The following is a 15,884-nucleotide window of genomic DNA, read 5'->3' as shown; positions in this document are numbered from 1 at the left end:
CTCGTTGGGAAGCTCTTAAATGATTGTTAAGATACTTAAATGGTTCCATGAATAATGAGATAAAATTTACAAAGTGTATTGAAGGTGTGAACTTAGTTGGATATGTTGATTCTAATCATGCAAACGATAGAGATATTTTCTAACTCTCCTTTATTCTGTGTTATATTTTCTATAATTGCATTACTGTACCTCTATAGATCTGTAAATTATAATTTTTGAAATTTGTTGTATAAGGGGTTTTCAAACCCTGTCAATTTATTTTCACCATTATAAGTATAAATTTCATCTTAAGTAATTCAACGTATGAATTCATATTCATTTAAAATAATTAGAATATTAATGTTATATGGTGGAGTTAAGTTTTCAATTTCCTATATTTGTTAATATTTCATCAACTCTAAAAGATTGCAATTTTTGGGTGATTTAATTTGTTTGGCTACGTCATTAAATGAATGGCATCAAACTTTAAATGCGATTTGATGGTGGAGTTAAAATGTTAATTCCTATCTTTTGTTAATATTTCATCAACTCTACGTACATTGAATGAATGCCATAGAACTTTAAATGCTATTAATCTGTGTGTGTATTTATATACTTGTGTGTGTATATACTGGACTCATTAGTAACTTTTTATATCAATTTTATGTAGTTATGATTAATAATGATTATTCATTGTTTTAAATTTATAATCATTAATAAATGCATATGAAACACTACAAAAACAATTGAGCTCTCACTACACTATGATAATTAAGGCTTAAAAATTATGGTAATCAATATTATTAATCAATATTATTGGGTCTCCCTCCACCATCATTCTTCCTCGATTTTCTTTCGAAATTAAATGAGTTGTTCCCTATATATTGTTGGCTTCAGTCTGGTTTGAGACCAGAACTTAAAATCCTTCTCCTCCCTCTAATCTCCTTTTATGTTCTCTAAAGTTTTTCGTAAACTAGTTTTAGTGGTTGAATAGATCTTAAAAGATCTCAGCCTTTGTGGTCCTGAGTTAATCTAATAGCCTTTGTGGCAGTGGTGGTGTTTTTATGACTCAATGGTTCCAAACAATCACGAGTGAGTGTTGTGGCCTTTGTGGCCTTTGTGGCTTTTGGTTTACATTGACTGGTTCTGGCTATTTGAGCCTTATTCCTATAAACCGTTGTGTATTCTAACTATTCTTTATTCTGTGTTATATTTTCTGTAATTATATTACTGTACCTGTATAGATTTGTAAATTATAATTTATGAAAATTGTTGTATAAGGGGTTTTCAAACCCTATCAAAATGTATAATAGTTATTTGGACTTGGTTCGAAATTTGGAGGATTGATACCCAACAAGCATGTTGAGTAAAACTATTGAAAGTATCTAAATGAGGAAGAAGAAGAAACACTGATGAGAATGCAAAGAAATTGTCATTGCACAAACGTGTTTCATGGCAGGTGGCTTTAAGCTGCCATTTTTCTTTCATTGGCAAGACTTTCTTCGAGTGTTCCTTTTAATTTCTTCGAGTGTACTTATATCTGCATGTGCTTAAGTTTCTAAATTTAAAATTATAAAAATCTATTAATTTCTTTATAACATAATGTTTTTAATTGTACAATTACTTATATATTTATAATATGTTAAAAAAAGTAAGACTAAGTAGAAATAAAATAATTGAAATTGGAAAAATTAATAACATCCGGAAAAAGGTAAAAATGAAATGTAAGATAAGAGAGGAAAAAATTAAATAACTAAATTAAGAGGTTGGTTGAAAAATAAAAGGAAAAACTAATTTGGAATTATTTTTTTTTAAATAGGGAACACACACCCCATAGGCCATTAATTGGTGCTTTATTAATTGTACATATTAAGAAAATTAGTATAATATTATATAAATTGTATGATATTAAATTATGTTATATAAGAAAAAATAAAAGGCTTCCTGAACAATATATATATATATATATATTAAAATAATGAAATATTATAAAAAAAGATCATGATATAAATTTATTATAATTGTGTATAAAAGTATGTTTGTAAGCTAGCATATAATTAATTAGGTAAGATACTATCCAGATTTATAGACTAATTCAACGATTCATAGCTAGACTCAATAAATATTATTAAATCCAATCCATTAAAAAATATAGATTGGGTGTGGGTTCGGTTTTTACATATGGGGATATAAACCCAATTTAATGCCAAAAATATGCTAAATTATGGCATTTCCGTTAATTACTACTAATCATACATATCAACTTGTAACAAGAATTATTGCATTAAGAATCAATTTGATAAATCTTAGAAAATATTTTCATGAAAATCTCTTTGGTTGGTTTTAATGCTTTTGTGACAAAAAACTAAGAGCATTTGCATCATCAGCAGTAGCGTCTGCTTTTTACTCTTCCTTCATGTTATTTTCTCCTGTCTTTGGGGTTAAATATCTTTTCAAAAAGTTGCTCAGTCTGATCATTGAACTTGTGTCTGAAGCTTCGACCAAAGAAAAGCAGCCAGAAGATGCTTCCTAAGCCAACAACATACCCAAGTGCAACAGATACATAATCCCAATTGACGCCCTCGTCCTTTTGATATGGATTAGGTGGTGGCACGTTGTCGGTCACCCACATGCCTGCAACTTATGTTGAGAGGGAAACCACATAAACTGGGCACTCCCTACCTTCACCGGTGAGCTTGTGTGATGCTTTGAGATTGATTTCTAGTCGGGTATTGGGGGAGAGATTGGCGGTGGGGACTACACCTCAAGTCCGATCACCGTATAAAAGGGATGGGAACGTCTATAGGTCATATTCTATTTGTTTCTGGGTCATCACTGAAGTTGCACATAGATTAGAATTTTTGACTATAAAGGGAGTAAGTACTCCTTGTTTACTGTTTTCTAATTGTACATGTTATAGTTTTTTTTGAGGTAATAAATAGGTAGGGGTCTGCCAAACCCCCCCGCCTAAACACAGGAGGATTTTTGCCAAAAAAAAAGAAAGAAATATCCTCATCCTCTTCTCAAATTCTCGATGTACTCCTTTTGGCAAAATAAATGCCAAACTCCAATACACACTTAAGGTCGTGAGGACAGATTTGATAAGTTGCACTCTAGCTGCAAATGATAATTAGATCCTCTCCCAACCCTTAATGCGTTTGTCAATTTTAATAAATAGAGGCTGACAACTCAGACATTGTAAGTCTCGACGATAACAATGGTACCCCGAGATAGCATATTGCTTACTTTCTTCCTGAAATCCCAATAGGTGGAGAAGAGTCTCGCTGTTCCCTTGTGTTGATTTTATTAGAATGAGATGACTCTTATCTAGATTAGCACAAAGCCCAGATAAGGAGGCAAACAACTGGAGTCCACGATGAAATAATCGAATAGACGACTCATCCACTTTGCAGAAGAGCAATAGGTCATCTGCTAGACATAATTGAAATAGTCCAATCTCCCGACAATGCCTATGGAAGTTAAACACTATATCTTGTTTAACAAGCTGCTGCAATATCATCCGAAATACTTCCATGACAAGGACAAAGAGATAAGGGGACATGGGATCCATTTGCCTCAACCTACGGGCCCCGGTAAAAAAAATCTATAGATACCTCCATTCAAAGAAATAGAAAATGCCAATTTTGTAACACATTGTTCAAACCATCATATGAACAGCAGAGGAAACCCAAACAAGTTCAGTGTCGCTATCAAGAAATCCCAATCGACTACATTATAAGCCTTTCTGATATCAAGCTTCAAGGTACATCGTGGAGGCAGGCACTGTTGATTATATAACCAATAAACAACTCCTGAGCCAACATGAAGGCTGCTTTAACCCCATCTTTAGTAACTAGTGCAGTGAGTTGTTTAGCCTTAGTATCAGTGATATTATGGCGAGGCCAAGGTCTCAAGTGCCGTAGATCAAGAAACCTTGTTCTCCGTTCTCCTCCCGATAACCGTTGATAGAATCCCACAAATTCTTCAATAATTGTTGGTTGGTCCATTCGAACATGACAGTCTCCATCAGATATTCTAATAGTTTTGTTTATACTTTTGAAACTCTAAAAATCATTATCTTTATTATTTTACTTCTAAATTTTTAAGTTTATTATTATAGGCTTGTTCAAAAAATTATTATTGAAGTTCATAAATGTACTTAACTATTATATTTTCTAGTTATAATTTTTTGCGTTCAATTTATTACTTATATTATTTTATAATATAATCATAAATTTAAATAATTATTCAAAGAAAACCTCAATTATATAAAAAGTTAAAAAAAATAAAATAGGCACAATCTAATTATAATTCTTAAGATTTAGTAAAAAATTATAGATTAATTGCTGTCCTAATCGCCTCATTTGGGATTGTCTTTATATAGCTTTTCTAAGTTTTGGAAAAATATATGTTTTGGGTTTTAAGGTATTGAAATATTTAGTATTATTATTCTTTAAGTCATTTCAAAAGTTCTTGGGGTGAATTATTGCGTGAAATTTTACAATTTTACTTATGAAGAGTGAAATATTTTATCCACTTTATATTAATTTTATTTATGATTTAATGGTTAAGAATTAAAATAAAATTTAGGATAAATTATATTTTGCCATTGGTGAGCTATGTTCATTTTGCCTTTTGCCATCTGAATATTTATGTATCAACTTACCATCTCAATTTTGTTAAATTTAAAAGTTACCATATATGAAAATTTTTTGGTTGATTTTTATGTCAGGTAAACATCAAATGCTGTGTACATGTGATATTTTAAGACAAATTTTTTATTTCTCAGTTGCCCAAGTACATTGCATGTGAGTTGTTTTTGGCTTAAAACTCAATCAAGAAACAATCATATATGGTAACTTGCAAATTTTACAAAGTTAAGACGGAAGTTGATGCAAAAAGATTATTTAGATAGCAAATAGTTCAAAAGATAAAATATAATTTATCCTAAAACTTATTTAGAAGATGAGAGATTATGACAGTGTATTAAAACGATGAAAAGTTAAAGCCAAATAGAAAGATAAAAATGATGGATTAATGAAGAAATTTGACCTTAAATATATTATTGACTTTTTAATCAGTTACAAATCTTCTTTGTTTGCACAGGGAATTGAGACTTTATTATATTTAGAGTAACCAACTTTTGTTGATAAAAAATAGGGTTAAATACACTTTGCACCCTTCAATTATGTGTTTTGTCTAATTTACACCTTAAAATATGAAAGGTAATAAAAATATCCCTCACAAAATAATTTGATATTGATAAGATAAAAATGCCCTTCTCACTTACCTCTATATTTTTTTATGCTTTATTGAGATATCTCCCCAAACTATTTTTAGTAATTTAAAATTTTACTGACATTTTATTTTAAAAATAATATATATAATTTATAATTTTTTATAAATTATGAAACACAAAAAATATTTATAAGCTCAATATATGCAAATATATTTTATGAAGTAAATAAATTATGTCAAGAAGTATATGTAAATATGTGTAACGGCCCTTTGCATGCATCCGACATTATGTTAAACAGTATATGTAACAAGAGTTATTGCATTAAAAATCAACTTGATAAATCTTAGAAAACATTTTCAGGAAAATATCTTTGGTTATTTTTCATGCTTTTGTGACAAAAAACAAAGAGCATTTGCATCATCAGCAGTTGTGTCTTCTTCTTACTCTTCCTTGATGTCTTTTTCTCCTGTCTTTGGGGTTAAATATGTTTTCAAAAACTTGCTCAGTCCGATCATTGAACTTGTTTCTGAAGCTTCGACAAAAAAAAAGCAGCCAGAGAATGCTTCCTAAGCCAACAACATACCCAAGTGCAACAGATACATAATCCCAATTGATGGCCTCGTCCTTTTGATATGGATTAGGTGGTGGCATGTTGTCGGTTTCGCCTGGGTGCCTGCAACTTATGTTGAGAGGGAAACCGCATAGCCCTGTGTTTCCTTGGAAGGAATCTGCTGAAAATGTTTGAAATTGAGGGCCGTTTGGGATTGGCCCGATCAACTGATTGTGGGATAGATTCAAGACTGCAAGGGATGTGAGGCATGTAAGCTCTTCTGGTATTTTCCCTGTTAGCTGGTTCATTGAGAGGTCGACTGATTCAATATCCGTCAACTTACCCAATGATTTTGGAATTGTTCCTATAAAATTATTGTGGGATAAGTTGAGACCATGAAGAGATCTAAGATCACCGATTGCATCTGGTATCTCCCCTTGAAAATTATTGCAAGAGAAATCAATGGCCTTAAACTTTGTCAAAATCTTCGAAAACTCCAGTTCTACCCCTTTGACGATTACGTTCACTCCCCCATCGTAATCATCACCAAATGGTCTAATGTAGTGAACGTAGTCACTTTCCAGGCGTGCATCCTTTTCTAGCATCATTCCCGAGAAGCATTTAGTTTACAGATAACCAGTGAAATTGTTAAAAGCTATATCAATAATTTGGAGATTTGTCCAGCTTCTGCTACATCTCACTTCTCCATGGAATCTATTGGAGCGCAACACGAGGACAAGCAAGCTAGATGGCAGCATGCATGGGAAACCATCATCGATGTTGTTGTTTCCCACATTGAAGAGCTGTAAAGATTTGCAATTGGCCAGGGACACTGGGAGGCTCCCTTCTAAATAGTTCTGACTTACATCCAAAAACTGTAGATTACAATTGACAGAAAATGTATCCGGTATATGGCCACTGATGTTGTTCCTCTTAAGATTCAACACAGCAAGTTGCTCAACTTTTTCCACCAAACAAGGCGGTATGCTCCCGCTCAATTTATTGGCAGACAAGTCAAGAACTTTAAGTAGAGGAGCATTGCAAAAGGATGTCGGAATAGCTTCACTTAGGCTATTGTTTGCAAGAGACAAGCAAACAAGTTTGGTAGTGGAGTTTCCAGTGTTAAGTGCAAGAGGGGGCAACTCACCCTGGAGCAGGTTCGAGTGTAAGTCCACATAAGTAAGTGAACTAGAAATGTGGTATGGCTTCTGTAGACCAACCAACTGATTCACAGAAAGATTCAACATGTCAAGTGCTCCATTTCCAATTTCCCAAATCCAATTAGGTACTTCCCCAGTTATCTGGTTGTTTGAGAGGTCCAACAACTCCAGTCTGTGTTGGTTTGTAAGATCAAAAAAGTAATGTAGGTTGCAAGAAGCTAGGGCTAAAAATGATAACTGGGGAAACGTTGACAAACTTTTATTAGTGATGCTTGTGTCAACAGACAAATTGTTGTAAGAAAGGTCCAGCACTTTAAGTTTTTGTAGCCTTTGAAACCTTTCTAGCTTAACCGTACCATTGAAGAAGTTGTCAGAAAGGACGAGAGCGACAAGCCTTTCTTGTGTGAAGAAAGACTCGGGAATTTGCCCACTAAGTGAATTACCACTCAAATATACAGATTGAAGATTCTTGTACATGTAAAATGGTGGGATTGAACCGGTGAAAAAGTTATTCGACAAATCAAGAATCTTTAGGGTAGGTACTTGGAAGATCATATCAGGGAATGAGCCTTTTAAATCACACGAACGGAGATGCAAGATAGTCAGATGTGAGAAGTTAGCAAAATAATTAAGAACTGTTGATGACATATGCACGCCATCAAGATAAAGGTATCTTAGTTCAGTTAGATTCTGAAGAAGCATCTTCAAATTCAGATTCTCAATTTTTAGACCGTCATTATATGAGAGACGGAGAGTGACCAATCTCCTCATTAGTGAAACTTCAAATTGGAACCTGTCCACCAAAACCAGCAGCTGCTAAATCCAAATACGTCAAATGTTTGAGGTTGAGAATCCCACCTGGAATAATCTGACCTTGGAAGTCATTGAAAGTTAAGCTTAGCTCCTCCAGGTATTGAAGGGCGGAAAGACTAGACATGTTATGAATCCAACCAGAAATTCCCTCACTATCGAGCTGCAAACTGATCACATGCCCCGCACCATCACATTCCACACCGTCCCAATTGCAACAATTTTGAGTCTGATTCCACAACACCAGTTTTGTTGATACAGTGCTATTGAATATAAGATCGTTCTTCAATTGAAGCAACAAAGTTCTTTGATTCTGCAGGCATTGGCTGTAAGCATTTTGAATAAAACAATTAGTTATGCAAAATATTGAAAGTATGCATATGAAGCAGAAGAAACACTGAGAATGCAAAGAAATTCCCATAGTGAAGGATGGCTGCACGAATATGAGTCAGTGGCATGTGGCTTTAAATAAACATACATGTTTCTTACATGCCGACGACTTTCAAAGTCTTTGTATGGAGAGTTTGTTCTTTTAACACAAGTTATTAATTAATAGTGAGTTCTTATAAATGTAGAGAAATAAAAATAGTAGAAAATAACAAAATAGTAAAAATATCATAATTAAATTTGATAATCGAATGTAAAAATAATTTTAATTTAATAAATAATTTATTATTTAATAAAAAAATAATCTAATACTTTTACTCAAAAAATATTTTTTTATAGTTTGTGCCCAAATATTAATATATTTTTAGACTTAATAATAAATTTAATTTAAAAAATAGTGAATCCTAGAAATTATCTTAAATAAAATTAGATATAATTTTCGAACTATTTATTATATATATTAAATAACTTTTGTAACGGCCAATTAAAAAAAAATTGCCCCCAAATTTTTTAATTTTATCGCCAGTAATATTATGTGGACCGGCTTTTGAAATGGCCATTAAATTATAGTTGTTCCAAAAGTTCATTTCCCTCCAGCTTCTCAGATGACGCCCAAAGTTTGTCGCCGTAATTTTATTCTTATTTAACATTCTCATATAATAATTTTATACTTATAAGTGAGAAATATAATAATGTTAACCTCATCCTGTATATAAATATGATATTTTTATCTCCTTATAAGTATAAAATACATGGGAATGTCAAATGTGGAGCAAAATTGAAATTTATGCAATTTATTTACTGCGTCAGTATTTTCGTTCAAACTCTAAAAGAAGGAAGTCAGATTTAAATAGAAAATTTTCTGAAAAAGTGCAAGTGTAATTTCAAAAAGATATTAAAAAAATATAATTTCACATTGTTTTAGGAATTTTATGCATAAATTAACTCTAAAATCAAACTATTATGCTACTGTTTTTTTTCTTAAAAAAAAAAAAGAAAAGATTTAATTGAAGTGGTGGGAAGCTTCTTGCAAGGTAGGTCTGAAGTCAGATGAGTAAGTTGTATTTTGGGCAACATTCAAAATTGGCCAGCTGTTGTGATTCATAATTTCTTACATAAGTAGGTTGGGACCAATTAAGTCAAGTCAATATTCTTTCATGTACCCATTTTCTTACCCTTTTAACACTCCATCTTGATTTAGATTTTACAGATTTTGGACTATTGAATATTAGTCTTCATCACACAATTGACAAGTAACAATAAATTGATTTGAGTACTTATTTTTGTTTTTTTTCTTTCACTTCTTTTTTTTTTTAAAATTAATTATGGCCGACATCAAGAGAGCAATTTGAAAATAATTTTCATTAGAATCTTGCCACATTTAATTTTGTATGTTTCTAACACCAAATAAAATACTATTTTTAAATTATTTATTAAGATATAGGATTTAATAATGTATATTTCGTGAGGCATTAAAAAGAGTTAAAAGACATAAAAACGTTCTAAATTATTCTCCCTTTTGTAATGTAAAAATAAAAATAAATTAAATAGATTAAAATAAAACAAACTAGATGTCAATGTATATAGTATGTGACGCGATTGGTGCCCCATTGTGAGAGATATTATCCATTCTAATTCCATACGAGGGGTTTTTTTTTTTTTTTTTTTGTCCTAAAAAGGCACTTCATCAGTAAAAACGACTCTTGCCTACATCATCAACTCGTATTAGACGTTTTACTCAAGTAAAATTACATAAATAAATAAAACCTGATTAGTGTTCTAATCTGCATAACATAAATAAAACCGTATTGTTGCAGAAATAATTTTTCTAGTCATTATGTCACTTATTTTCTAAAGATGGTAAGTTCTTGTCACAATGAGTGAAACACTTAAAACATTTCACTTATAAATTCCATAGGAAAAACCTCATAATTCCACCTTCATATAGAAACCTTCGACTATTTAATATCTGTTGTGATAGCACAATTAATGATAAACAACAATTCGGGTACAAACTTTCCTCTTATTTTCACCTATATTAATTTTCTTTTTTTTAAAATTAAGATATATAAAATTTTGTATGAACACAAATATATAAACATGATTACGATACGATATAGATGGAAGGATACCAAAAATATGAAAAAGTAGGGACAAGAAACAATTTGGATATGCTACGCAAAACTAAATAATATTTATTTAGCTTAGAAAATAGTATAATAATATAAAATTTGTATGGAAAAAAAATTACTTCATGTAATATATGATAAAAATACATTTTTAATTCCACAAAATAAGGGGTTGAACACTTTTCATCGATCAAGTTTTTTGTATTTTTTTTTTTAATTACAATTTCTATTCCTTCTCCTACTCCATTCAATATACTCATGCTATGTGTATAAAAATAATATCATGTATTTTATTTAAAAAGAAAAATTTATACACGTGGTTGTGCATATGAAATAAAATGGAAGATGAAATAGGCATTATAAAATCGGATCGTTGTGCGATTTGACTAATAGTTTGAGAGAGAAAAATATATTTAACGACCAAAAAAGACTAACAGAATTGACTAATTGTTTCTGCCTTTCTTTCTGGGAAGACTCTTACACAAATAGATTTCAATAAACTCAATCACAGGAAATCACCAAATTCCTTTACAACGTTAGAAGCATTACAAATTCCATCATTTAGATTTCATTAAAGGTAAAAAAGCAATTATTTTTTTTATTATATGGTATTATATTTACTGACTATATTCATATAATTATATGATAAGTAAGGAATAAGTATTCCTCAATTATTATTTTCTTCAGACATAAAATGTATTATTTTATTTTATTTTTTCTAGATAGTTAATAAGTCCATACAAAATTACGATGAGAAAGCATATGTAAGAAACCAAAAGAAAAAGGTGATGAATTATTTTGCTAAGGGTAAAACAGTCCATATTTTTTCATTTTTCGCATTTTTCAACCACAAGTTTTGAAATACAGGGGATGTCATTTATATGAGTGTAATTATGAAAGATGAAAGTGTGATTTATGTAATTTCACAATTCATTATACTTTAGAGGGTGTCAGAGTAAGTATTCAATTTTTACTATATAATTAATTAGATTATTTTTGGAACTTTTAATATTATTTTCTTAAATACAATTAGAGACCAGCCTAGTATATTTGTTATTGAAAAAACTTCAGATACTATATTTTTTTAGTTTAGTCATTTATATTATTCATATAACACAACCAAGTGTTCATAAGTTATGATGTAACAGCTTTCGATATTCTCTCTTTTGAAGTACTTAAAAAGGAGATACAAAATGGGGATAATTACGTTCTTTTTTCCTGGAATTTAATATAATTATATATAGATTTTTAATTATTTGTAAAATTACGTCTAGCATTCCTAAAGTTTGTTTCTATTTAACAAATATGTCCCACCGTTAATTAAGATTCATCGAATTGCTAATATTAATAAAAAAAACAAAAACATATGTATTTAATATCAATTGACTTATTACTAACTTATTGCAAGTTAAATAATTTTTTATAATTAAATTACCCAGTATTCATACGATAATGCATGTAAGAAGGTATATCTTCACCATTATAAGGGTAGTTTAGTCCGAAAAAATTATTTGACCAACAGTAAGTTAGTAATAAGTCGATCAAAGATAAATACTTTAATTTTCATTCAGTATTTTCGTTAATATTAGCAAACTCATTGAATTCTAACTAACACAGGGACTTACATGTTAGATCTAAGCAAATTTTAGAAATATTGGATGTAATTTCCCAAACGATAGGGGGTCTATGTGTAATTACTTTAAATTTTAAGGGAGGAAAGTCTAATTATCCCTATAAAATGAAACGGAGAGAACTATATAACAATAAACCTTCCTATTACACTTTTTTAGTGAAGTAAATTTAAATGCTATCTCTAATTATTATCCAAATTTCTATAACATAAATTAAAAAATGGGAATCTATTAATATTTTACTTTTGAATAATTTTTGTAAGATATAATTTTTGTGGTGATCTGATCAAAATGTCCTGTGGAATAAGAACTATAACTATTTTTTAATTATTTTATGGACTAAGTGGTAATATTTGTATAATTTTTTCATCCATCCTGCCCGATTTTTTTACAAACTTACATTAAGGGAAAAGGTAATAAGTTCATACCTTCATCCAAGGATTACATAATTTAATCAAACATCATGGAGGTATTTGTAATTTTTTAAACTACATAATATTCGTAACTATGTCAAACTTTGAGAGAATTGGTTGTAATTTACCCTTCATATTAAATGTATTATATGTGTGAGATTCTAACTTTTGTAATTGCAATTAGCCATCATTTTACGAGTCATTATTTTTCTTATTATTTGCAAGGAAGGTTCCAATTTCCTATATGCAGTCTTTTTGCAAGAAAAGAAAAATTAGTATCTCTTTCAGCCACAAAGAATTAATGAATTAGAGCATCAACAAAACCACCCTTTTTCAAAATAATGATGTATGGCATTTTCGTTGATTACTGCTAATCACATACCTTGATTTTAAAACAATATACTCAGGAAAATCTCCTTTTTTATTCATTGCATGAATATCATACATAGCATTTATGACTATTTTCCTTACTCTGTTGTATAGTATCAGCATTGGCGTCTTCTAGTTGTTCTTCCTCCGTCTCTTTTTCTCCTGTGTTTGGGGTTAAATATCTTTTGAAAGCTTGCTCAATTCGGTCATTGAAGCTTTGGTCCTAAGCCAACAACAAACAAGAAAACAGGGTAATTTCATATTTAAAACTATGATTTTCGTCTGTAAAATGAAACAGTAACGGAAATATCCGTCGCCGCATTCTGTGGCTAAATATTAGCGACAGAAATATTCCGTCTTTAATTCTGAGACCGAATATTTCCGTGGCTGATTCTGTCGGCAAACAAGAACAAATTTTTAGAGTAATTCGTCTCTGATTCCATCTATAATGAGAAGTACATTTCGTCTCTAATCCGTCTTTGAGAGTAAAATTTTTGTTTGTTGATTCTGTCTTTAATTCCGTCTCTGAAACACACAATATGTTCCATCTCTAATCCGCTTTTAATACATATTTCCGCCTCTAATCCTCTAAACTCCCAAAATTTTCTGTCGAACTTTTTATTATTTTTCTTTTGGTAGATTTTTTAATTTCTATACCCAAATTAATATCCTGGTCATTATACCATCAAATACATTCAATTAATACCAAAATCTGAATTTTTCAAACCAAGAACACTAAATATTAACAAAAAAGATACTCATAATGCACTCTAATGCTAAAGTATGTCCAGAAGTTTTAGTTTCTGAGAAACAATTTCAAGCTTCTTCAAGCCAAATCTACCACAAAAGTCATTCTAAAGTATGTCCAGAAGTTTCCAAGGCAACAAACTAAGACGAGCAGCTCCTCTCTTTAGCTATTGCAGCCTTAGGAACTACCATGTTTCAATATATAGCCAACAAACATTTAGTAAACCAAATAGATGTGCTATTCGACGGATCTCAAGACTCATTGTACATTATTGAACAAACTTGCCTTCATAGTTATTTTTTTTTTATTTACTCAAGATTCTTGAGGTATTAATACACTTTAACAAAGAACAAATCAGCTCAGATTTCAATGTTGAGAGATGCAGGGTCGATATTTACATTTGAGTTGAGTAAGCTTCATACATAAACTTCTGACTTGGGTCCAACAGTAAATCGGGACTTGTGTATGCTTTATTAACTAGTTCAGAGGGAGAGTTAATTCAGGACAGAGATAGACCTAATATCGACCTTAATCAGAGTATGCTTTAATAAATTAGGCCTTCATCAGAGTACAAGGCAGTTCATTTTCCAGAGATTTTGAATTTAGCTCCATTCATATGCATAATTCCTACTTGTGAATCTTATCATTTGAACTAATCTGATGAATGGAGAGGGCAAAGCATGAGGAGGAACAAAAGTAATGATCAAAACAAATGCTTCACCTTCACAAAACCCATTCTCCTAATGTAGAAGTGAAGAACAGATTCTGCACAAAATTTGTTCCGAATGGAGACCCAATACATGTGGAGAAGCATGTGAATCAGCCAAATCGTTCTTTTTTCAACATATTTCGGGAAAAAAAAAATGAATATTCCAGCGAGAAGAACATAGCGGTGTTCCATCAGCATTTCAACAAACACCTTCAAAGTATTCAAATTTCTCTACAAATTGTAAAAAAAATTACAAAGAAAAAAAATTACCTGTTAATGACGTCGGAAAGAAGCTGTGCCGAAGGAGTCGGAGCTTTCGCGTGAGAGAGAGTTAGAGACTTTCCTTTTTCTTTTCTCCTTCCCGCCGTGAGAGAGAGAGAGAGTTACAGGAGAGACTGTTGAAGTTGAGTTAACACGAGAGAGAGAGAGAGAGAGAGAGAGAGAGAGAGAGAGAGGGGTTCATGAGTTAAATTTAGTCAATTCTCAATATATATGTATATATATTTATTGATATAATCTATAATATATAACATATAATATATAATATAATATATAACATATAATATATAATATATTATAGAATATAGAATATATATAATTAATAAAATTAAAATATATATATATAAAAAAATTTAGTTTTTCCATTCAGTTGGGTTTAGTGAGAGGAAGAAGGAGTTGACAAGAGATAAAATGTTGAGAGAAAAGAAGATAGGAGTGGTGGCTGGTGACAGAAAACATTAAAAGGAATTAGTGTTTTTTATTAAAATAAAAAAAATTAATAAAAAGTTTAATTTTAGTTTATTGTAATTAATTAAAATTAAATAATGCATTATAATTATACAAATATACATATATATTTTATCATGTTATATAAAAATTTACAACTTAATTATTATTTTCATAAATAAAAAAAAATTCTTATTTTGTGTTTTAATATTTTCATAAATAAAAAAGTTCCTATTTACAACATCAAAGACGGAAATTTTTGTGGCTAAATTAAAAATAAATTAGCTACGAAAATGCAAACGGAAATAACCAAAAAAAATTAAGTGCCAGCCATCCCAATGTTTGAAGCAATCATTTAATAGTATCAGGACGGATATAGAAACGAATTGTAACATACTTTAGCAGAATTATATATCCGCCTCTAATATAGAAATTATTAATAATTTATCATAAAGAAAAGTTTTGGTCTCTAAGTCCGTCTTTGATAAAGACGGATTTAATTCCATCTCCAAATTGTCGTCCCTAATTCCGTCTTAGGTTGTCGCACATCGTTGTTTTCATTAGTGTCTGCAACTTATGTTGAGAGGGAAACAACATAGCCCCATGTTTTCTTGGAAGGAATCTGCTGAAAATATTTGAAACTGAGGGCCGTTTGGGATAACTAATTGTTGGAAAGATTCAAGACTTGAAGGAATGTGAGGCATGTAAGCTCTTTTGGTATCTCCGCCTTAGCTGGTTGATTGAGAGATCAACTGATCCAAGTTGTGTCAAGTTGCCTAATGATTGTAGAATTGTTCGTACGAAAGCATCGTGGGATAAGTTGAGAACATAAAGTAAGCTGAGATTACTGACTGCATCTGGCATCTCCCCTTAGAAATTATTACAAGAGAAATCAATGACTGTAAAGATGGTCAATATCTTCACAAACTCCAGTTCTACCCCTTTGATGATTACTTTCAACATGCCCCGGTAGTATATATATTAACCACCAACTAATACTCTACTATAGCGAATGTAGTCGCTTTTCAGTTTTG

The 15,884-nt window shown here is 30.8% G+C and overlaps 1 protein-coding gene and 1 long non-coding RNA gene across 2 annotated transcripts; both read right to left on the bottom strand.

The window, feature by feature from the left end:
• Positions 5,464-8,168, bottom strand: LOC105163973 (receptor-like protein 12). The gene has a single exon (XM_020694475.1). It carries the CDS (start codon positions 7,697-7,699, stop codon positions 6,395-6,397), a length of 1,305 nt encoding a protein of 434 aa, XP_020550134.1. The 5' UTR covers positions 7,700-8,168; the 3' UTR covers positions 5,464-6,394.
• LOC110012190 lies at positions 12,699-14,444 on the bottom strand. The gene is made up of 2 exons (XR_002287358.1): positions 14,395-14,444; positions 12,699-12,890 (listed from the first exon to the last, which is right to left on the bottom strand). It is a non-coding gene; the product is annotated as an uncharacterized LOC110012190 (long non-coding RNA).

The sequence above is a fragment of the Sesamum indicum genome, linkage group LG6 (genome assembly GCF_000512975.1).
Source record: "Sesamum indicum cultivar Zhongzhi No. 13 linkage group LG6, S_indicum_v1.0, whole genome shotgun sequence".
Taxonomy (NCBI): Eukaryota; Viridiplantae; Streptophyta; class Magnoliopsida; order Lamiales; family Pedaliaceae; genus Sesamum; species Sesamum indicum.
This window is presented reverse-complemented; position numbering and strand designations above follow the sequence as displayed.

Excerpts from the sequence above, each read along its gene's own strand:
- LOC105163973 (XM_020694475.1), bottom strand. The coding sequence starts at position 7,699 with ATGAGGAGATTGGTCACTCTCCGTCTCTCATATAATGACGGTCTAAAA.